Genomic DNA, 22,585 nt, shown 5'->3' with positions numbered 1-22,585 from the left:
TCTGGGGTGGGAGAAGGCTGGGGGTGGGCCACAGTCCCTGATCCTGTGAGGCCAGTGGGTGGTGGAAAACGGAATAATAAATAAGTCCTTGATGCAGGAAGTCAGAGGGCTCATCCCTGGCCCTGGCTGCCTGTCATTTCTGCAGCCTGCTTTTTAGGAAGCGAATATGGGCAGGCGGCTTGCAGGTCAGAGCCTGCTCTGAGCGAAGTCTCAGTGGGGCCACCGAGCCTGGCCGAGAGTCCCTGGAAGGAGGAGGCCGGGCTGCAAATAAAGAACAGAAGAGGGCCTCTTCCAGAAGGGGGTGGGGTGGCCTGGTGAGAGGTGGCCGCTGTCCAAATCTGTCTCAGGCCAATGGAAACGAAGAGCTTCTTGAGATTCCTTCCTGCACAATTGAGGAGAAGCTTGCTTTCACGCGTTTGGCAGGAGCAAGGCCGAGGAGCCTTGGCGGGCAGTAGGAGCGGGGATCCCCCCCTCCCCGCCTTTGGGGCGCCTCCGGCCCCTGAAGGAATGAATGAATGAATCGGATGGGGATGGCATTCTCTCTACTGTGTCCCCTGCCAGGTCCGCAAAGGGCACGGGGTCCTGGGAGATCATGATTCATGCACACTCCCACCGGGTCTCCTCCGGAGAACTGCAACTTCTCTTCCGCCTCCTTGGAAAAGGGAAGGAGCCCGGAGCGGGAGAAAAATGCAGCGCTTTGCATTTGCAAATCCCTCCTTTCTCCAGAGAGGCACGAGCCTTTGTGCTCCTTTTCTAAGCCCAGTTTCAGGCCAGAGGGCAAAGTCTCAGATTTCTGGCATCCCGGTTCCTGACCAGACTCTGACGAGATGCTTCCTGCCTCGTACAAAGTGTGAAGTGTAATTTGATTTGCAATTACTTATCGAATTAGAGGAGGCATGTGTGCTTTTGAAATTCAGTCCTCGATTCCCGCCCGCACAAATTTGCAAAATTTGGTCATTTATATTCAGTGTTTACGTCTTTAGAAGGGAACAGGAAGTTCCCCGGCGACATTCATGGAGAGCTTGTAGCGGCTTGGGTAGGTGAATGGGGGACAAGGAGAAAGGCGCAAGGAGTGGAGTAAATGAGAAGAGGTCCTGTTTTCAAAGCCCTTCAAGGAGTGAGGCCCTGCACCCTCCCCGCCCACCCCCGGTAGTGCACGTTGCTGGTTCTCCAAGGTCCTCCCTGCTGCAGCTCAGGGAGGGAGACCCCCTGGCCGTGAATCATTTGCTGAATGAATCTGTATTGTGGTCCTGGTCCCCTAGGACCCTGTGATCTTCTTTTTTTTCCCCCAAAGATTTTGTCTAATTTTTTGACAGCACAAGCAGGGGGAGCAGCAGAGAGAGAGGGAGAAGCAGGCTCCCCGCTGAGCAGGGAGCCCAGTGCGAGTCTTGGGATCATGACCTAGGCCCAAGGCAGACGCTTAACTGACTGAGCCACCCAGGCGCCCCAGAACCCGGGATCTTCTTCCGCAGTTATTGTTTATAGCTATTTCTTTAACATCTTGTTCCAGAGCAGCTCCTTATGTGTGTGTCTGGTCCCCAGCCCCACTGACTTCCCCAAGTTGGCTAACAATAGCATTTCCACCCCCCACCCCCCACCCCCCGCCACTTATAACCAGAAGTGGGGAGTCATCTTTGAGGCCCCTGTGAATTTGTTGGCTTAGCCTGGGACCACCTCCAGGAGGTGGAGTTTTAGGATGAGAATGGGCATTTTGCTCTCTGCGCGGATGGATCCATCCGGGAGCTTTGGTGGGGCAGCAGGTGTGCTGGGCCTCTGGTGTGAGACCTCAGCTGCACCAGGGTTTGTGTACCTCGGCCCCCCTGCCCTGGGAGTTCTGCAGCCTGGAGAAGGCCCCTGGAATCTGGCACCCCCATTCTGGGCCCTGCAGCTGCTGTCGAGGAGCTTGGCCAGCCAGGCCTTTAGGTGATTTTTCTCCCAGGTTATGGGGGCTAAAGTGCTAAGCCCCTTGATAGGCCTGGGGCTTCCCTAAACGGGAATCCCTTTCCCATCAGATGGGATGGGCATCTCCTGGCAGCTCCTGGGGAGAGAGGGGCGAGAGTTCCGGGCCTCCCATCCCTGCCCCCGCAGCATACACCGTCTGGGTCTTCGCTGGAGGACCTGGCCCGTGGAGTCCCCCTGCCCGAGTTCAAATCCTGGCTCAGCCATGCACTAGCTCTGAATCCCTATAGAAGACCAAAGCGCTGTGGGCCTGTTTCCTCCTCCGTGACGTGGGGACAGTAACAGTATCTGGCTGAGCAGGCTGTTGCCCAGGTTGTGAGGTAGCGCACGCGTGACGTCTAGAAGCGCCTGGTGCACCGCGAGCCCCTGCTAGACGTTGGCTGTTGTGATCAGCGTCAGGCCTGTGTTGTTCTCTCCTTTGTTCAACAGACATCAAGTCTTGGACCTGCCATGTGGCGGTGCCGTTCTGAACGTGGCGGATGAGGGCTCTGGCTTCGTGACTGTCCCGTGGAGGGGGAGATGTGGGAGGGAGAGAACCCTGCGCACGTCATAACGCAGCCACTGTGGAAATTGCTCGAACGCAGAGTACAGGCTCAGCAGGGGAGCCGCGGGGACGAGCCAGTGTGGCACCCAGGCCAGGGCCTGCAGGACTGCAGGCACCCGGGGAGGTTCGGCGGGAGGGCAGGAGCAGCTCTGGTCACTGTCCCCCCAGCACTCCCTGCATCAGGGCCTCGCCCGCCTTGAAGAAGCCTCTTTGTCGGGGACAAGGAGCATCAGCTGCCTGTGTCACGGCCACGGGCTCGGGTGCTCCGGTGGGGTCTGCAGATGTCCCCTCGGCCTGCACTGCAGAGTCTGTGCTGTGGTCCCAGAGGGTGGACTCCAGGCAGCTGGGGGAGGGGGGTGGGGAGCAGCCCCAGAGCCCTCTCCTGTGGGCATCCTTAGGCTGTGAGCTCAGACTAACCACTGGCACCACCTGGGCTAGGGTGGGCTGGGAGACGGAAGGCCGTTTTCTCCCAGAGAGGCCTTGGGGCGGGAAGAGAAGAGGCCTGCTGGACCCTGGTGCCCCAGGAACCCCATCATCTGGCCCCCGAGTGGGTCTACCTGGATCTGCTTGGTGACTCTGGTTCCCTTCGTGGGCCCGTCAGGTAGCCTTCTAGGCATCTGCGGACTGGTTGGCCTTGCTTTCTGCTCAGGCACTGTGGGTGGGTGGTGATTGAGCAAAGCATGTTCAGACAACAGTGTCCGAGTCCCCAGGCTCTGAGAGCCAGGCATGGAGAGGATTGGAGTGAGCGAGGGGAACGGCATTGGCTTGACCCCAGAGCGCTGTCCTAGGGCCTGTTCTGATGCTGGTACCGCATGGCTGCTGTCCTGCTGGGAGCAGAGTCAGGCAAGGGCCCAGGGCAGATGAGACTGATGCTCGGGGAGGGTGGAACTCGTGGGGACATTGCTGGGATGCAGAGCAAGGCAGCAACACAGACAGGGAGGCAGCACGCCAATATGGGGGACCCCTGGGTGTTGGTTTCCAAGTCCGGCCACTCACACTCCATCCCAGCTCCAGAGCATCCTACCCAATAGCTGGCTCCTCTCTGGGGGCTGCCTCCCAGCCAGGGGAGCACCCCACAGCCCCAGGCCCAGCAAGCTACAGCGGCAGTCTGGTCCCATCATCCTTGGCAGGCCCTGGGTCAGGGGAGAATTGGTCACTTGGGGCAGAAGGCCACAGAGGGGGCTGGCTCGGGGCTGTGAATTACGGCCCCTGCTGCGGGCACACAGAAGAGCCAGGTCGCCAGGTGGGGCTGGGTGGAGCCCTGCACTTCCTTCTTGCTTTAGGACCCTGCCACCCAGCTCCTGAGAAAAGGCCAGCCCAGCAGGTGCCTGTGCTGAAGGAGGGGGCAGGCTGCATCGGGCCACCTGCCACCTGCCTGTGGGGGGTGGGGGCTCTCCCACAGGGCTCGAAATGGGGACCTGCAGAGAGGAATTGCCCTTTCTGGGAGCCACAGGGCTGCTGACTCCGGGGTACCGCCTGGCAGCCCTGGGGCTCCCGACCTCAGGCCTGAGCGTGGCGTCTGGGCCTCAGCCGTCCTGTGAGCCAGAGCCAGCTGGTGGGCACTCGTGGGCACAGTCGGATTTTTTCCAGTCCAGCTCCACTGGCAGCCTCCACTTTTCTTTCTTAATATGACAGCTTTATTGAGATGACAGTCCCCACACCAGACGATCCACCCATTCAGGGTGAGCAATTCAGTGGCATTTTTTCCGGGTGGTGTTCAACCGCCCCCTCTGTCTGGTTCCAGAGATGCATTTTCATCACCCCAAAAGGAAACCCCCTACGCGGGAAGCTCTCCCTCCCCAGCCCCCGGCACTGCTCATCTACTTTCTGTCTCCGTGGATTTGCTGATTCTGGACGTTTCACATCAGTGGAATCCTACATAGGTGACCTTCTGCGACAGGCTGAGTGAAACACTGAGCATCGTGGTGGCGAGGTTCATCCATGCTATAGCAGGTGGTGGGACGTCGCTGCTTTGGATGGCCAACGTCCCTTGCTGTGGGTGCACCACCTGTCGTTCGTCCGCTCATCTGTTGGTGGAGATCGTGGATACTTCCTGAGTGCCACTCTCTGGGCTAGGAGTTAGGGACGCCACCGAGCAGGCCACAGTGTCAGGTTCAAGGGGCTTGCCGAGGAGAGCAGCGGTGGGGGGTGGTGGTCAGGAACCACGGGGCCCATTTTCCGCCCAGGTGGGCAGTGATGGTGTGGCAGGGTGTGGGCCCTGCTAAGGGGCACGTGGAGCCATGGCCGGCACCCGAGGCCCCTGGCACCCACCGTGCAGTCCGCAGAGAAGCACCGAGCCTTGCTCTGACGGTAGGATGACCGTGGCAGTTACTGTGCCTCTCTGAGGGTCACCTGGGTTCTGTTAATAATTAGGCTGGACACCCCACAAGAATTCAGAGCAGGGACTCAGACCCTTGCAGAGCCGTGTTCACAGCAGCATCATTTTCAAAAGGGGGAAAGAACGCAAGCGTCCACTGGCGGATGCACAATAAACAGCGGAATGTTGTTCAGACGTGAAAAGGAAGGACATTCCGGCACCTCCTGCAACACGCATGCGCCGTGAGGACGTCAGGCTGGGCGAGAGAAGCCGGACACAGAGGACAGGGCTGCGTGAGGTCCGTAGACCAGTCAAATCCACAAAGTCAGAAGGTCGACTAGAGGCCACTGGGGGAGCGGCAGGGGAAGTTACAGGTCGGTGGGCGCGGTTTCTGTCGAGGGTCATGGAAACATTCTGGAGGTAGATGGTGGTGGCCATCGTGGATGGGTTGCAGGCCACGAAACAGACACCGAAACATGATTTAAAATGGTCGAAACTTTATGTTATGTAAATGTTACCACAACCAAGAGGATAATTAGGCTGGAGGAAGGTATAAGCCAGTGTGTAGGGTCATCCCAGCCTGGGTGGTCTCGGGCCTTCCTTCCTTGGGGGAGGTTGGTGGCCTGGCAGGCAATGACGTCACCCTGGGCCTGAGAGCCTTGGGCGGGGGGGCGGGGAGAAATTGTTGACCCAGGGCTGCTGGGGAGGGAGTGCACGGGGGCCCACACCCCCAGAGCAAACCGGCATCCTCTCCTCCGAGGAGGGGAAGGACGGGCTTGGCAGTTTGCCCTCTCTCCACATTGCCTTGCCCAAGAGGCAGGCAGAAACAGTGAGAGAAGGCAGGCAGTGCTGTGTGACCATGAGTAAATTACTTAACCTCTCTGAACCTGAGTTTTACACTTTTAAAAAATGGGGCTCCCTTGGGGCACCTGGCTGGCTCAGTTAGTGGAGTATGTGACTCTCGATCTCGGGGTTGTGAGTTCAAGCCTCATGCTGAGTGTAGAGATTACTTAAAAAGTGACTTTTTTTTAAAAATGGGGCTTGGGGCGCTTGGGTGGCGTAGTTGGTTGGGTATCTGACTTTTGGTTTCGGCTCAGGTCGTGATCTCAGGCTCCGCGCTCAGAATGGAATCCACTTGGGATTCTGTCTCTCCCTCTGCCCCTCCTGCTCATGCTCTCTCTCAAATAAATAATCTTTAAAAAATGGGGCTCCCTCTTGTTCTCTTTAGCTGATGAGGATGCAGAGAGTGTCATCTGGGACATAAATGTGAAACTTTCTTTTCTGTGAGGAACATCCCTTTGCTATTAATAGCATCTCATGAGCTCGGGGACAGTCAGGAGGGAGCAGAGGCAGATGCCTTCCGGGCGCTGCTGGAAGGCCCCGTCGCTGTCCAAATTCAGGTGTGGGGCCATGGGAAAGAGTGTGAGGCCCCAGCCCCAGGGAGAGGTCAGTGGGGGAGGTGGACTGGATGCAGGTCTGACCATTGTCGTGGAGGGGCTGTGGGCCAGCCTGGGACTGCAGAGTCCTCCACCCAGCCTGCACCGAGGGGACACTCCCAAAACCCCAGTCATTCCATGAGTCTTGATTGAGTGTCCCATCCCTGTACAGCTCTGGACGTACGGAGGGATCCAACCAGGCCAGCTGCCATGCTCCCTGGGGTTCACGGTGTGTCTGGGGGGGACATGGACGGTAATCACACGGCACAGCAGTGAATGTGAGGCTTCGGGGTTGAGTAAATGCGTGAAGGTCATCGCATGTTGGCCTGGCTGCTTCTGATGGCGTTTCAGGGGGGAAAAAAATCTGGGGACCTCATTTTCCCCATTTACAAAAGAAGTAGGTTGAACTAGATTTCTGTGCTGTCCAGTATCTTTACCATTTGGCCTGGGTCCCTTTTTAAATGTAAATTAATTAAAATTAAATACAATGAAAAATTCAGTTCCTCAGTTGGACCGGCTGCATTTCCAGCTCAGAAGTCACGTGTGAAAACAGGTGGCCTTTGCTCAAAAAATTAAAAATACGAATGCCGTATGACCCAGCGATCCCACTGCTGGGGAGGTACCCAGAAGACCTGGAAGCAGGGTCTCGAGGTATTCGCACACCTGTGTTCATAGCGTTACTCACAAGAGCTAAAACACAGAAGCAACTCAGGCGTCCATTGAGGGACGAATGGACGTGCAGAATGTGCTCTGGCCACACCAGGGACTCTCAGCCTTAAAAAGGAAGGGCATTCTGATACCTGCTACAACGAGCGTGAACCTTGAGGGCATGCTGTTAAGCGAAATAAGCCAGCCCCCAAAGAACAAATGCTGGAAGATTCCTCTTTTTATGGGGGTCCCTAGCCAGATTCACAGGGTAGAATGGAGGCTGCAGGGGCGGGGGGTGGGGTGGGTAGAGTTCGTGTTTAATGGGGAGAGAGTTTCAGTTTTGCAAGACAGAAAGCGTTCTGGAGATTGGTTGCACAACAGTGTGAATTTTTTTTTTTTTTTAAGGATTTTATTTATTTATTTGAGAGAGAGAATGAGAGATAAGAGAGAGCATGAGAGAGGGCAGGGTCAGAGGGAGAAGCAGACCCCCAGCTGAGCAGGGAGCCCGATGCGGGACTCGATCCCGGGACTCCAGGATCATGACCTGAGCCGAAGGCAGTTGCTTAACCAACTGAGCCACCCAGGCGCCCCAGTATGAATGTTGACACCACTGAACTGTGCTCTTAAAATGGTTGATGGTAAATTTCATGTTATGTGTATGTCACCGCAGTTAACAAAAGAGTCCCATGTGGCCGCCATATTTTAGACAGCGTGGGCATGGGGTCTTTCCATCATAGACGCCCTTTGGGACGGTGTTGGAGGAGATGGTCTCTGCGGTCCCTGCCAGCCGGCCGGAGCAGCCAGGGCTCTGTGAGCAGCCACCCTGTTGGCTCTCTGTGGAAAGCGAGAGTTTTCAGAGAAAGCGTCTCCGGGCAAGTTTGCCTGATGGGGCCTCTGCTTTTCCCGCGTGGAGGTCCTGCCTCCTGGCCGGGCAGAGCGCAGAGTGGGGCTCTAGCATCACCACGGGTACCCTCCGGGCAGGGAGAGGAGGGCCTTGCAGGAAGGGACCCCCACCTGTGCAAAGGCCAGGCCCTTCCCTCAGTCGGTGGGAAGGATGGGGCTTGTTGTGCTTTTATTGTTATTTCTCAAGCAGGGTGCTGGTGGGCAGGATGTTTGCTTTGTGGTTTGAGTTTCTGCAGTGGATGTTGGTGCCTAGGGGGTGGGGGGCAGCTGGAGCAGAGGAGGGAGTGGAGGGGGGTCCCAGGGGCCTTGGTGCGCCTCCCCCTCCCCCCAGTTTGGCTCGGAGGGGATGAGGGATGAATGTGGGAGTGGGCGGGGGGTGGCCCAGGCCCGGACTGAATGGCTCCCAGACCCTCAGGCAGATGGAAGCAATTTTCGGTCACGTGGGGCGGGCTGAGCTGCTGGCCTGCAAGACAAGGCCCCATGTCTGTCTCCAGGAAGCAGCCCCACAACCACATGTTCAAGGCCAGATGCGGCGCTTGTCTTTGTTTATTTAAAGATGCTGGAGCTCGGGGACAGTCAGGAGGGAGCAGAGGCAGATGCCTTCCGGGCGCTGCTGGAAGGAGGCCCCGTCGCTGTCATCGCTGCCTCCTGGGTCCCTTGCCTGTCCCCGGCCTGGCAGCGGGGGTGGGCAGCGGGGACCCGTGACGGTCCCTAGTGCTTTTACGTGGGCTCTGTTATTTGCTTGACCCCCGAGTCTGTGAAGTCGGCACTTTGTCAGGCTGAGCAAACGGGGAAGTTGAGTGACATTGTGCCGCGACGTTGTGTGGAGAAACCACCCACACTCCGATTTCTGGAATTTATCAGCTGATCATCCTCCTTCCGGAAGGAGAAGGTGCTGGCCCCCACGGTCGGTTCCCTCTGACACTCCTGCAAAGCAGAGGTGTGGCCGCGGAGGTGGGAGCTGGCTGGGCCCACTGGGGTTTGGCACCGGGGTTTGGTTGCAGGGGAGAGTCCAGTCACTTCCCCAGGAAGTGGAAACAGTTTACCTGTCCTGCGCCCCCAGGGCACACCCGGGAGAGGGGGTTCTGGGGCTGATGCCCAGGGAACCAGCCAGCCCCTCCCCGAGTGGGCCCAGGGAGATGTCAAGATGCACCATGTGCTTTCTTCCCGTGAGCATCCCTGGGAGGTGGGAGGGAGCTGACAGTTCTTCTCAGTGGTCGAGGGCAGGGAAGGCCGCCAGGGGAACTGAGGGACTGGCCGAGGAGAGGTGTGGTCAGGCAAGTGTGGTGTGTCTAGGGGTGCGCCGGGTCCTGGCCGATGTGCTCCTGCCAGGCCCTGGTAGGGACCCATGCTCTCCTGAGCACCCAGACCAGCTCCACTGGGGGAGTGCCCCTCATGTCCCCCCTGGGTGCCTCTGGCCGCCCCTTCGCTAGGCTTCTGACCTGGGCGTGTGGACTCCTCGGGGCAGCCAAGGGAGGAAGGGAGGAAGGGAGGAAGGTTGATCTGCAAACTGCAGAAGCTTGAGTTGTTTCTAGAAGCTCGGTCCCGTTTGCCCATCCGCAGACCTGAAAGCAAAACCTGTGGGTGTGGGGCACACGGGTGCCAGGCAGAGAGAAGAACCCCCTGGGCCCAGGCCAGGGTGGGGGGCGGGGAGCTGGCCCAGGGCCCTGTCTGCCTGCCATTGCCTGGGAACCGCTGGGCCGGGAGGAGCATGCTCTGCGTGCGGGGCTGTTGGCGGGACCTGGGACCTAACACACCTCACCCAGGAGCTGCCGGACAACAAATACCCGGGTCCTCCCTTCGCTCTTCAGAAGGCTGTCCTCTCCTTTGTCCTGGCTCACAGGCTGGCCCAAACACTCAGCTGTTTGGCCCTGAGGGTCCTGCAGCAGGTGTGGGGGCCTTTTGAGCCAGGTGAAGGAGGTGGAGAGGGCCCACCTGGATGCCCTGGGGTAGGGTGGAGGCTGGGAAGAGGAGGGCTGGGGTCAGCTCTGCCTTGGAGCCAAGGGAAGGACACCACCTCGTAGGCCACTGGTGGAGAGCGTGGGGCTCCGTGGGCACTGTGGGGGGGGGGCCTTTAGGTCTGGGGTGTTCTGTAGGGGTCTCGAGCCTCAGTTTCCCTGTTTGAGAAATGGGGGTGGTGGTTGGAGTCACCTGAGGATGCAGGTGCTTTGTAGATGTCAGACCCCCTGACGCCCCCCCACCCCGGTCTCCCCACAGCCCCTGAGGCAGCTCTTGGCTGCATTGGCGACATGGCCGAAACCCCCAGAGACGCCGGGCTGAAGCAGGCGCCCGCGCCCCGGAACGAGAAGGCCCCCGCGGACTTCGGCTATGTGGGGATCGACTCCATCCTGGAGCAGATGCGCAGGAAGGCCATGAAGCAGGGCTTCGAGTTCAACATCATGGTGGTCGGTGAGTGCGCGCCCCGCGCCGGGACCCCACGCCGCGGGCTCTGGGGCTCAGTCTGCTCCTCTGAGAAACGGGGGTGGGCACAGCTGGCCCGCAGGGCAGATGGGGCATGGCACCATGTGTGTGCCCGTGTGCCTGCCAGGAGGGCCCCGGCTTCCATCTGCGCCGCAGAGGGGCCTCGGCTCCTCCTCGCAGGAACCCAGGACGCCGGGCAGGTGCTTCGTGCGGCAGCTCGCTGACCAGCGGCCTCACCCCGCTGTGGCTCAGCCCTGGACTTCAGGGGCGGGGCCGGCCCCCCACGGCCAGCAGGCCCGGCTGGAGGCTTCCTGGAGGCCCCAGCAGAGCTGGAGGGACACCAGAGGAGGTCATTGATGAGCCCGGCCTTGATCGGGTTGGGGGCCGACCTGGGGGAGCACTGGGCAGCCTCTTGTTCCTGAAGCCCTTTTGGTCCTCACAGAAGCCCTGCCAAGAGGGTGCCCCACTTTGTAGGCAACAGAGAGGGCACCCCGAGGACTCTGCTCACTGGGGGAGAGCCCGAGCCCTTCTCTCCCTCCTCCCTCACACAGCAGGGAGGCAGCTGGGCTGGGAGGGCGTCTGTTTGGGGGTCTGCAGACCCAGGGTGGAATCCCGGCTTTGCCCCCACGCAGCAGTGTGGTGCTTGTCCTCTCTTCCCTGGGGCTTCTCTCAGTCTTGGTTTACTCATCCATAAAGTGGGACCATGGGGAGGGACAAAGCAGACACCGTGTGTGGCTGCCACGTGGCCACGGGCCCTGGGGAAGCGGGGAAGTCGCAGAAGCAGCAGCAGGGATGGTAAGGACGATCATCCTACTAGCGGTTTGCGCGTTGAAGTCCCCGTCGGCATCTCCCAGTTGTCCGGCGCCGCGGCCAGGATGTCTGGCGTAGCTCTGGGCTGACCTGGCAGGGATACGAGCAGGTGGGCTGCGGGGGCCGTGGACAGCTTGGCCCCGGGATTCCCGACGTCCACCTACAGCGTCCTGGGAGCCCACGCTTTTCCTCGCAAGGTTATCAAAGTCGGAAAATTCGTGTAATTTAATTTCTTAAAATACATTGGCTAGCATGGCGTAGGGCAGCTCTGGGAAGGGGTGAGGTGCTGGGGCTCCCCGTGTGGGGTCGTGCCTGTGAGGCACTCCCTGTGTGGACCCCGGGGTGCGGGGTCGTGGCGGGGCCCTGGAGCCAGGCTGCACGGTCCCCATCCCCACGCCGGGCTCCATGCCGGTTTTCTCATCCATCAGAGGGGACGGTGACGGCTCCTGGGCATGCGAGGGGCTTAAACAGCCTCACTTAGGACAGTGCCCAGCACGAGTGTGGTGAGCACTGTGCGCGGAGTCTAGGGTTCTGCACCGGCAGCAAGGCCAGCCGTAGATCCGTGACCTTTGTGAGCAGGAGGGGCCTTCTGGTCACAGCTGAGTCCAGCCCCCCTCCCCGCACCGTGCCTTCTGCCCTCTCCCTCCTGCTGTGGGAGGGGCTCGGTGAGGTGAGGTTTGGGCACAGCAAGGCCAGGAACACTGCTGGGGCCCGGGTGCCAAGGAGCCACATAGGGGGGCGGCCTGACGCCCCGGGGACTCGCTGGCCAGTCAGTCTCAGCAGCAGGGTCTGTGGACGTGGGGACCGGCCGCTGGCTGTTCCTGGCAGCGAGACACAGCTGCCCACCGTCTGGGGGCCCCCGTCCTGCCCCAGCAGGAACTGCCCCAGTGGCTTTTCACCGAGCCCCGTGGTCACTCGGCTGCAGGCCTTGTATGCTGAGCGTACCAGCACTTCCAACCTAGATGAGCCCGGTCCCAGGGTCTTCGGACCAGAACCCAGCAGCGTGGGTGGCCTAGCCGTGGTTAGACCCTGGCGGGTTTGCAGAGCCTCCCTCCTGTGGTCCTGGGGCTCTGTAGAGTTTCCTTCAAACCTTATGACCCCGGTGTGTCCAACTGTGAAGGGGAGAGCTGCACCCAGCCCCCCACTCGGACTCCCCGGGGCTGCTCTGCATCTCAGCTCCTCTTGGGCCCTCTGGGTCCTTGTCCCTGCTCCAAGGCAGCACGGGAGCTGGGCCACTGCCCGAGCATCCCAGCCCTTCCTGCCTCCTGACCTCCCCCAACCTGGGGCCCCCAGTGTGGGGTGCTGGGGGGCAGTGCCCAGGTATTGCTGAACCACAGGGCCCGCTGACTGGCTCCCATCCTGTCCCCAGGGCAGAGCGGCTTGGGGAAGTCCACCTTGATCAACACCCTCTTCAAGTCCAAAATTAGCCGGAAGTCGGTGCAGCCCACCTCGGAGGAACGCATCCCCAAGACCATTGAGATCAAGTCCATCACGCATGGTGAGTGCCGGGGTGGGCCTGGGGGTGTCGATGCGGGGCGTAGGGGTGCTGAGTCCTGAGCTGGGCAAGTTGAAACTTGGGTCAGGGATGCTCTTCAGGACCCCTACAGGCCCTGGTCCGACAGAGCCCTCTAGAGACACCCGAGTTTTCCACCAAAACCCACGGGCAGGGGCTGCCCAAGACATCTGTCACCAGCCCCTGCTGGAGGCAGGTCCTCTCCCTGCCTGGCATCACCTGGGGGGGGCCATCGCTGGTCACCCATGGGCACCCCAAGTGGGCCTCAGGGTGGGGCTGGTCAGGTTCCTACCGGGCAGGACCTAGCCCATGCCAGGTATCTGTAAAGCTCTGGGGTCTTCGCCTGAGCTCATGGGCGCTGTGATTCTGTGCAGATATTGAAGAGAAGGGTGTCCGCATGAAGCTGACAGTCATTGACACACCAGGGTTCGGGGACCACATCAACAATGAGAACTGGTAAGGGCCCGTGGGCCTGTCTCCTGGCCTGCTCTGCTGCTAAACCCTCAGAGGTCCCCCAGTCCTGGGCCAACGTACAGTTACCCTGAGAATCTTGTGTCCCCCCGCCCCCCCGGGGTCAAGGGTCAGCATGGGAGGCTGGTTTGGGAGCTCTCAGGGAAGGCTGCGGTCTCTGCTCAGAAAGCCCCACACCCCTGGTCGTTCTACTGGAAAGCTGAGGACCGGGCTGGGATTTGGGGGTTTGTGGCCTGCTGGGGAAGACCGGGCGGGAGCCGTCCCCCGGTGCAGGCTGACAGGGCCCCTCCCTGTAGCTGGCAGCCGATCATGAAGTTCATCAACGACCAGTACGAGAAGTACCTGCAGGAGGAGGTCAACATCAACCGGAAGAAGCGCATCCCGGACACGCGCGTCCACTGCTGCCTGTACTTTATCCCCGCCACCGGCCACTCGTAAGTGCCACGCGGGCCGCGTCCCCTGGGCCCAAGTCCTGTGTGATCGGGTGGCTCTTTGCCGTCCAAGTTCAGACCCCATGTCGTGTCTGTGACTGCCACTTTCGCCGTGTGGGAAGAGCGGACGCAGCTCTACTCCGGGGCGGAGGATGGTGGCCGCCGTTCAGGGGCCCTGTGATTCTGCCCCTACGCCCGCTCAGGACGGGTTTCCGGTTGGGGGCGGGTGGCACGCCGGGGCCGTGGGCCAGGTTCTGGGGACGCCCCGGACAGCAGCCTGTCCCGGAGGCTTGGCTGGGTGGGCCAAGAGCTGCTTGGTGCTTCCTCCCGCTTCTGCCTCCTCTTCCTCCCAAGGGAAGCCCCGCAGCTGTGTGAGCAATGTCCTCTCTGAGAGGGCACCTCACCCGGGACGGTGCTCAGAGCCGGCCTGGTCTCCAGCCTGTTCCTGCCCAGCCCGGTGGCGCTTCTGTCTGGGGAATGCTCTCTTCCTCTTTCCTGTCCCTTGCTCAGGGCTTGGCCGGCATGCAACCCACGGCCTTGGCCTTGCTTGCATGTCCCCACCTGGAAGCCCCCACGGGCACCCTGAGGGCCCTTTCTCAGCTCCATCCAGCCAGAGGCAGGCAGCCCTGCCACTCTCGTTCTGTCCCCATCCCTCCGACCCCCTTGGCCAAACGCTTATCATCCACGCCATTCTGTTCCAGCCTCAGGCCCCTGGACATCGAGTTTATGAAGCGCCTCAGCAAAGTAGTGAACATCGTTCCTGTCATCGCCAAGGCCGACACGCTGACCCTGGAGGAGAGGGTCTACTTCAAACAGCGGGTAGGGCTCCCCACCTCCGTCCGGGCTGTCAGATACAACATGCCAGGTCTTCCTCAGGTGGAAGGGAAAGCCCAGAGGGGGTGGTCCCCACTGAGGGGACAGGTGGCCGCATCTTCCTTCCCCGCCGCCATCCATGCAGGAGGGCGCCCCCCGGGCTGCGGCTTCCTAACACGTCAGAGCCACCTGGGCGACCAGGACAACGAGGCCCCCGGGCCCCACAGAGCCTCCACCGTGGTGGGTGAGAGCCAGGAGGCCCTTTGGTCTAATCCCCGAAGCTGCGCACGCCCCCGTCAGGCCTCGGCCCCGGGCCCGGGTGCGGGGCATTTTCCCAGCAGGCCGAGGGGAGGACTGTGCCCTTCCCGTAGTGCGTCTGCTGGAGGGAGCAGGCTGCGCGCGGCTGTGGGTCTGCGCTTAGGGCAGAAATGACAGCTGTGCACGGGAGTACCCACGTGTTGGGGAGCTGGTGCGCAGACGGTGGTGACGGCCTGACGCAGACAGGTGCACCTGGGCTGCAGAGGTCCCGGGCAGCATCCGGGGCCCGCCGTGACAGAGGGTTTCCGGGTGGAGCTTGAGGGACGACTCAACAACCCGGAGCTGCTGTCTCCGGGATGTGATGGGCTAGGGAGGGAGGACAGGGAGACGCTCGGGACTCGCTCAGGACTCGGGTGGCTGCATGTGTCTCCTGGCAGGCAGGCCTGCAGCTGCCTCTCCTCCACTCAGGAGGCACGAGAGCTGGAGTATCAGGGTCACCAGCCCTGTAGAGCCTGCCCTTGACCCGAGGCTGGGCCCCCTCACTTTCCGGAGGTCACAGTGCAGGCAGACCCCGGTGGGCCAGTCCAGCTTTCTGTGTGGACGGCGCCCACATCTCTCCCCTTTGGATCCCCAGATCACCGCGGACCTGCTGTCCAACGGCATCGACGTGTACCCCCAGAAGGAGTTTGATGAGGACTCGGAGGACCGGCTGGTGAATGAGAAGTTCCGAGTAAGTGGATTGGCCAGATGCCATTCCCAGAGGTCCCCAGTTCCTGCTAGAGGACACGGCGGGGTCTTCCAGCCCGCTCCAGTGGGCCTGGGGAGATGGGTGGGATGGCCCTGAGCTATGAGAACGTATTCTCTGGGCTGGAGGGGGTCAGAGCCCAAGTGGTCACATGTGGCTCTCTCAGGCCAAGGGTTTTCGTTCCGGGGGGCCCCGGGCTCAGGACAGCTCTTCCCCGGGGCCCAGAGAGCGGACTGGCCTTTGCACACATGTGACCAGTGCTTCCTGTCCCTCCCCCAGGAGATGATCCCGTTTGCCGTGGTAGGCAGTGACCACGAGTACCAAGTGAATGGGAAGAGGATCCTTGGACGGAAAACCAAATGGGGCACCATCGAAGGTAATCGTCAAGCTGTTGGGGCCTCCAGACAGATCAGAAAACTCAAGCTGCTTCTGCTGGCCTGGAGCTTGGGCACCAAGGCCTCAGCTGGGTGATCCTGCGACCTCATCTGTTGCATTGCCCCACGCAGCCACTGGGAGGGGGCAGGTGGCTTGTCCAGGGCCCAGAGCTGTTAGCTGATGGAGCTGTGCCTTCACCCCGATCTCCTAGGGGGCAGGGAAGTAGCCAGAGAGGAAAGGAAGGACCCATGAGGGGTCCTGCCAAGTCCTGGGTTCTGGTCCTGCTGTTTCATGGCCGTGCTGTGTGACCCTGGACAAATTGCTCTACCTCTCTGGGCCTAGGACAGGGCTGGGCTATAGCTCTGTCCAGCTCTGAGAACCAGACGGCCCGCCCCTTGCACAAGTTCCCGGGACCCCCACATCTTGGTGTCTTGGGACTGCTGTGACAAATTAGCACAGACTTGGGCAGCTTGAAACAAATTTCTTCTCATAACTCTGGAGGCCAGAAGTCAAGGTGTCAGCAGGGTTCGTTCCTTTCAGAGGCCCAGAGGGAGAATGTGTTCCAGGCCTCTCTCCTGGTGGCTGTCAGCCATCCTCGGCGTCCCTTGGCTTGTCCCCAATCCCCACTCCACCTTCAGCCTTCTGACTGTGTCTGTCTTTTCCTCACAAGGACATTTGTCGTTGGCTTAGCATCCACCCGAAATCCAGGGTCATCCCCTCTTATGCTCTTTACCTTAAGTATAAATTCAAAAACTCTTTCCAAGTAAGCTGCCATTCACAAGTCCCGAGGGTGTTGGCAGGTGGACATGGTTTGGGGGACACAGTTGAACCCCCTTGGGTGGTGGCGCCCGAGGTGGGCTGCACCTGGGCGTTTCTTCACCCTCCACTCTGTTTCGTCCTCCCTCTTTAGAACAGAGGAGGGAGAAGGGATAGTTTGAAATGGGCCACTGTCTTCGATCCCATGGCTGAGGGCCAGTATAGACAAGATCTGGAAGGCGCTCAGCAGCCCCCACGCCCCCACACCCCCCACCCCCGGCTGCCCCGGCCGTGAAATTGGGCAAGTCCCTTAATCCCCCAGGGCCTCAGTTTTCACCATCCTTAAAATGGGTACTATGTGCCAAGAGTTTAGTAAAAATGACAGAATGTCTCAAAGACTTAGAGCTTTGGGGGCAGCAAATGCTCTAAGAAAGTGATCACCGTGAAATCCGGTCAGTGAGCTCCCTCCCTCCCTCCCTCCCTCCCTCCCTCCCTCCCTCCCTCTCTCTCTCCCTCCCTCCCTCTCTCTCTCTCCCTCCCTCCCTCCCTCTCTTCCCCTCCCTCTCTCTCCCCCTCCCTCCCCCTCCATGCTGGCTCACTTTACATGCATTATCTCGCTGCATGCTTAACCCCCCCACCCCCCACCCCCGGCTGTCCCTGCACCCTCTTGCAGAGAGGCCCAGGCTGTGGCACCCAAAGGTCCCACCCCTGCACTGCTAAAGCCTGGGGGAGGCATGGAGCGGTACACAGACCCGCCTCGGGGCACCCACGTAGGTGCTGGTGGGTGGGTGCAGGACGGTGTTTTCTGAACCAGTGTCTGCTGGCTCTCTCCTGTCCAGCTCTCCCCTCCTCTAGGGGTGTCTCTGTGTGTCCTCAACCAGGCTTTACCTGGGCTCGTCTGCCTTGGCTCCGCCTCGTCCTGAAACGTTGCTGTTTAGGAACTGTTCCACGGGCGCATGTTCCTGAGGGTGGAGAAGTGTGGGATAAGAAAGGCCCGTGGGGACGCAGGGCTGCCGGAGAGGGTTGGGGGCAGCCCAGGGATGGACGCGCCTCTGCTGCCCCCTGGCGGCCGGCTCTGGCCCACAGGCTCACCTTGCGGTGGTTGTGAGAAACAGTCCCGCGGCTCCTGTAGGGACGGTTGCACGGTGGCGGGTCTCCCATTCCTGCAGCCTTCATGAGGACCTGGAGGAAATCTCTGCCCCCCGTCTGCATAGCTAAACTCCACACTGGCGGCTCTTTATCTCCGGGGCCTTTTGCGCTCATAACTGACCAGAGGACGGGCCGCTCTGTGCTCGCCCTGGCGAGCCTGGTTAACACACGCTTTTGCCTCGTTCTTGCCTCCCCCCTCCATCCCTGGTCCTGCTTCTTTGATCTTTCCCCCCACTTGGTGTGCGCCATCCTGAGATGGTTTACTCCTCCTCGGAAACTACCTGGCGTCTTCAGGAGGAGGGTGGGGTGTAAGAAAGCACAGTTAACTAGCTCATCGAGTCCTCTTGCGTCCCTGAGAGGTTGGGTGACTTTTGAGCCCCACTTTACAGAAGAGGAAACTGAGGGTCAGAGAGGCCGGGATAAGTCACCCCAGGCCAGGAAAAGCAGCAGGGCTCTGTTCTTCCTGCCAGCTCTCACCGCTTCTCCACGTCAGGTAGCAATGCTACGTGAGAGTCCGTCCGCAGAAGGTTCTAGTGTGGGCCCCGCCTGTGCGGGTGGGGATGTAGGAGGACCAGGGGTGTGGAGGGCGGAACCCAGGCAAGCCGCAGCTGGAATAAAATCAGGAGCGCCCCAGGGCTCGGCAAGGTGGAGGCACTGGGGCTTTCTCTCGCCAGCCCTGCCTGCCAGCTTATGGGGGGGCGTGGGGGGGGACAGGCTCATTCCCTGCGTTCTGAGCCCCGACTCCCTGAGATCACAGAAGAGGAGCCATAGTGGTGTCTCGGGTGTGGGGGTTAAATATGCAGGCGTCCTGCACCTGACGCCTCTCCATTCGACCTCTGTGCCCGCCCGCCTCAGTGCAGACGGCGCCGCTTGCCGCCCGTGAAAGGGTCTGCACGTACGTGGCAATTATGCACACGAGTCACACAGCAGAGCCTTAAAGTGAACAGGGAGACTGCCACCAGCTCCGGCCCCAAGCCACCACCAGGGTGCCGCTCAAGGGGACCTGGGGGCCCCTGGGGGCCCCTGCCTGCCCCGTCTTCCCACGTCCCCAGAGCTAACCCCTGCCCTGCAGCCCGTGCTTTGGACGTGTGTGTGTGGCCGGGAATGTAGGGTTCCTGAGCTCGATGTAAATGGTGACACGTGTGGGAGAACGCCCAGCGGGGCACAGCTTCTCGAAATGCCACCTTCGGTCCCTGCCTTGTTTCATTGCCCCTGCCCACCCCCGCTTTCAGGGTCCCCTGGGACATGCTGCTCTTCCCAGGAGACCCCCCTGGCCCCCAGCGATGGCCCCATTAGACCAGACCCCTCCGGAGGGTGGGCGCCTGGTCAGGCCTACGTGCCTGTGGGTGCCCAGGGCTCCCCTGTGGGGCGGTGACCCCTGCCCCCACCAGCCCCCCTGCCCGGGGCCCTCTTGACACCAGAACCCCTGGGGGGAGGGGCTTCAAGTGACCTTAAAGCTCCTTTTGTCTCCTGTCCTCAGTTGAGAACACCACCCACTGTGAGTTTGCCTACCTTCGGGACCTCCTGATCAGGTGAGAGAGGGCTGTGGGGGTCGGCCTTGGCCCCGAGAGGGCCCTAAATCAGAAGCGTGGGCACTGGGGGAGCAGGCAGCGGTCCCGGTCAGCAGCTGGCCCGTCCTCCCCCAGGAAGACCTCGGAAGCCCATTGTCTAAAACACCTCCGTGGAAATGCAGCAGGAAGCAAAGAGCCTTCTTAATCTGTGGGAGAGAACCCGATGGGAGGGGGATGGGAAGGGGTTGGGGGAGGGGTCGGGTTCTGATCACCGCAGCGTGAGTCCATTAGAGTCAGGGCCCCAGGGGGTCTTTTGTGCTGGGCATGGGGCTGGTGTCCCCCACTCCCATCCCAGTGTCTTCTGACCCCACCGCTGACCTAGCTGAGGCTTCTCCTTGGTTTTCCTTGAGCCCAGGCAAGGAGTGGCCATCCTGAAGCCATTAGAGAGGGTGCCAGGTGCCTGGGCCTGGGCAGGTAATTGGAGACAGTAGGGGCTCCTCATGGCACCAGAGGCTCCCAGCTTCTCAGTCAGCAGGCGGATGCATCCTAGGCGTGAAGTCCAGTGGAGGGACAAGGCCATCTCTTGGGGCCTCTAGGTTAGGAAGTGGAGTGTGGCCTGTGGGAGTGACCCCACCGTGTTGGAGAGCCTGGCTGCAAAAGATGCCCACCACAAGGCCTTCCCACCCCCCTTTCCAGTCTCCCCTGCTGGGCTGCGAGGGAGGGAGAACTTGAGCACAGGACTGGTAGGGTCACCTAGCACTCCAGCTCAGGCCGTAGCCCCAGGACCGCTGGTCCCCCACTGGCCACTGGCCTGGTGCTTCTCGATGGCAGCAAGGACATGCTGGTGCTGTCCCCTCTGTGCACCCAGCCCCTACCCTTGCACTGGCCACAGGCTTGACACAGACAGAGGGGACACGTGCATTAGAACAGAGCTGTTCGGAGAAGGTCTGGGTCACCATGGAGACGGCCCCACGCCCCTGCCATACCCAGGCCTGGGCCAGCTCGCTGGGCCTTACAAGCCCTCCCGGGGGCCCCCTGAAAGCCAAGCAGGGGGCATGGGGTGCAAGGGGGGCAGGCAGTGGGAGTCCTGGGTCCGAGCCAGCGGGATCAGCATCCGCGACCTCCCTGTGTCCCCCCAGGACGCACATGCAGAACATCAAGGACATCACCAGCAGCATCCACTTCGAAGCCTACCGGGTGAAGCGTCTGCACGAAGGCAGCAATGCCATGTCCAACGGCGTCGAGGAGAAGGGGCCCGAAGCCCAGGAGATGTAGACCCACCCTGCCCCCGGGACCCTGCCCCCCAGTCCTTTCCAGCACCACCCCCAGGCCCACCCACATGCCCCATTTTATTTTATATAATTTTCTCACTTGTCATCGTTCTCTGCCCCTTTACACGCCACCAAGTAACAAGATCACGTGTGCCCTCCTGAGTATGTGCATTCTTAGCCGCTGACTGTGGGGCCTGGACCGGGCGGGGCCTCGGGCAGGAGGCCATCCCTCTGGCCGTCCCCGAGGTCTGCGAGAGGCTGGGCCACGGCCAGGAGGGGCAGGAGGGGACCCGCGGCTTCGGTGCCAGCCCCCAACTGCCCCCTCAACTGCAGGCACAGCTCTGGGTCGCCCTCGGCCCCAGCCTCTGAGTGAGGCAGGCTTGTGCAGGGGAGCTGGCCTGGCCGCCCCGGAGCCCCTTCCTGCCCCCTCTCTACACGGCCTAGACCCGTAACTCAGAGAGCCCCCACCTTTGCCACCCCCCTGGGGAGAATAGTTAATTCCATGAGATGCAGGTTGCCAATTGCTTAGACACCGGGAGGTGCATCGCCTGCCGCCCGCCCGCGAACCCGTCCTGGAGCAGAAAGTGCCTTTATCATCCGTCCACAAGCCAGCCTTCTCTCCCCCGCTGTCCCCGCTGTCCCCGCCACCGGCACTGGGAACTGGGGACAAGTCAGAGAGAGGGAGGTGTGTCTTCATCTCTCCATCGCCCCCCCCCCCCCCCCCCCCCAGGATTTGATTGAGCATGCAAAGGAAGGAAAAAAATGCACCCCACTCCAGCCCACCCCCATGCTTTGGGGGAAGGTCCAAACAGGTGAATCTGGTGGAGGAGCTGAGGGAGGAAGAGGCGACTGTGCAGGGAAAGGGGGTGCTGTATGGGGCCGGGCCTGTTCAGAGCCGCCCATGTGACCCCAGGGCCTGCCCTGCACCGTCCCATGTGACTGGGAGAGTGTGTTTCTGTCCGTCTGTCTGTCTGTTTAGAAATCTCTTTGGCCTAAGATGCTCCACCCCAGGTACACATTCAGCCTTCTTGGCCCAGGCCTTGCTGACCTTGACCCCGGGAGCTTTTTGTTGCCCTAAATGTGCCTGGGCTCCTGCACCCCAGAGCCCATCGTAAAGACCCCCCGCAAAGAGGGAGAGGTCAGGAGGCAGGTGTGCATGGCCCCTCATCGGGCTGCAGCCCGGGGTTTTACGAGCAGGGCTCGGCCGGTCGCTCCCGCTCCCTCACCCTGTGTCTCCATGGGGAGAGCAGCTGGGGCCGTCCGAGCCGCGCACGGCAGGCGGCGGGTGCTTCTCCTTGCCTTCTGGAGAGCCAGGGGGCTGGCACAGGTTCTGAGATTAGACACAGGGGAGGTGCACGTCTATCTGCAAGCAGCGGGAGGAAGGGGATGCAGACAGGCCTGTGCAGGGCGCGTGCGTGTGCGTGTGTGTGTACGATGTCCTTGCATTGCGTGCTCACTCCCCACCGGAGACAGGAAGGACCCCTTAGCGAAACCATTGACTTGCCGACTTGCCACGTTTTTGCCAAAACCAAGATTTCGAAGGACACCTCCAGCTTCAGCGGAGAGGTGAGGGCGCGGGGCAGCCCCCTGGGCGGGACGGACCCGCTTTCCTTCTCTGTAGCCAGATCGTGACAGATCGTGACTTTTCACTGGCTTCTGTCCCACAGTGGCCTTTTGCTCTGTGCCTCCTGAGAAATTCGTCTTTTTGTATAAATAACAAAGTGTTGAAACTGTATTTCCTGAAATAAATGTCCGAACGCGAACGTGGCGGGGGGACGTGCTCCCCTCCGGGACCCCAGAGGCGCGATTCTCCTTGGGGAGGAAGCCGCTGTCGCCGCGATTCTGGGGGCTGCTGAACCTCGTGCCGGGGCGCTGCGTTCGGGGGCTTCGGAAGCCCACGTGTACGTGGAAAGCCAGGGGCAAGGCTTCCCCCCGGAGGCACCGCAAGCGGCTTTCGTTCCTGTATTGTCAGAAATAAAGTTTCTCTTCTTGAATCTCGCCCTACCAGATCGAACCCCAGGAGCTGGTCAGGAGCTGAGACGGTGGCCCCGAGTGGAGGCTCCCGGGGGCTCGTGTGTCTGCACATCCCCGCGGGCGCTTGGGGCCGAGCCCTTTGCTGTGCATGACACACCACCGCACAACAGAAATCCATTCCCTCCCGCTTCCGGAGGCCCCAAGTCCGAGATCGAGGTGCCGGCGGGCTGTCCTTTCCCTGGCCTTCTGCACTGTGCCCCCCTCTGTCCTTGCAGATGAG

General features: G+C 61.0%; 1 protein-coding gene across 5 annotated transcripts in view; it reads left to right on the top strand.

Annotated features, from left to right (window-relative positions):
- The window catches only part of SEPTIN9 (septin 9), a 151,823-nt gene extending 129,729 nt beyond the window's left edge, over positions 1-22,094 (top strand). For all 5 annotated transcript variants that reach the window (XM_035025907.1, XM_035025909.1, XM_035025908.1 and 2 more), the window contains 9 exons: positions 10,025-10,216; positions 12,408-12,536; positions 12,926-13,007; positions 13,319-13,456; positions 14,155-14,272; positions 15,159-15,254; positions 15,549-15,645; positions 19,030-19,081; positions 20,200-22,094. In XM_035025907.1, coding sequence (XP_034881798.1) covers positions 10,025-10,216; positions 12,408-12,536; positions 12,926-13,007; positions 13,319-13,456; positions 14,155-14,272; positions 15,159-15,254; positions 15,549-15,645; positions 19,030-19,081; positions 20,200-20,335 — 1,040 coding nt within the window. In that variant the 3' untranslated portion in view covers positions 20,336-22,094. The remainder of the gene's footprint in view (positions 1-10,024; positions 10,217-12,407; positions 12,537-12,925; positions 13,008-13,318; positions 13,457-14,154; positions 14,273-15,158; positions 15,255-15,548; positions 15,646-19,029; positions 19,082-20,199) is intronic.
- The last annotated feature ends 491 nt before the right edge of the window (positions 22,095-22,585 follow it).

Source organism: Mirounga leonina, unplaced genomic scaffold (assembly GCF_011800145.1).
Source record: "Mirounga leonina isolate KUSES-001 unplaced genomic scaffold, KU_Mleo_1.0 Mir_197, whole genome shotgun sequence".
NCBI classification, from domain to species: domain Eukaryota; kingdom Metazoa; phylum Chordata; class Mammalia; order Carnivora; family Phocidae; genus Mirounga; species Mirounga leonina.
This window is presented reverse-complemented; position numbering and strand designations above follow the sequence as displayed.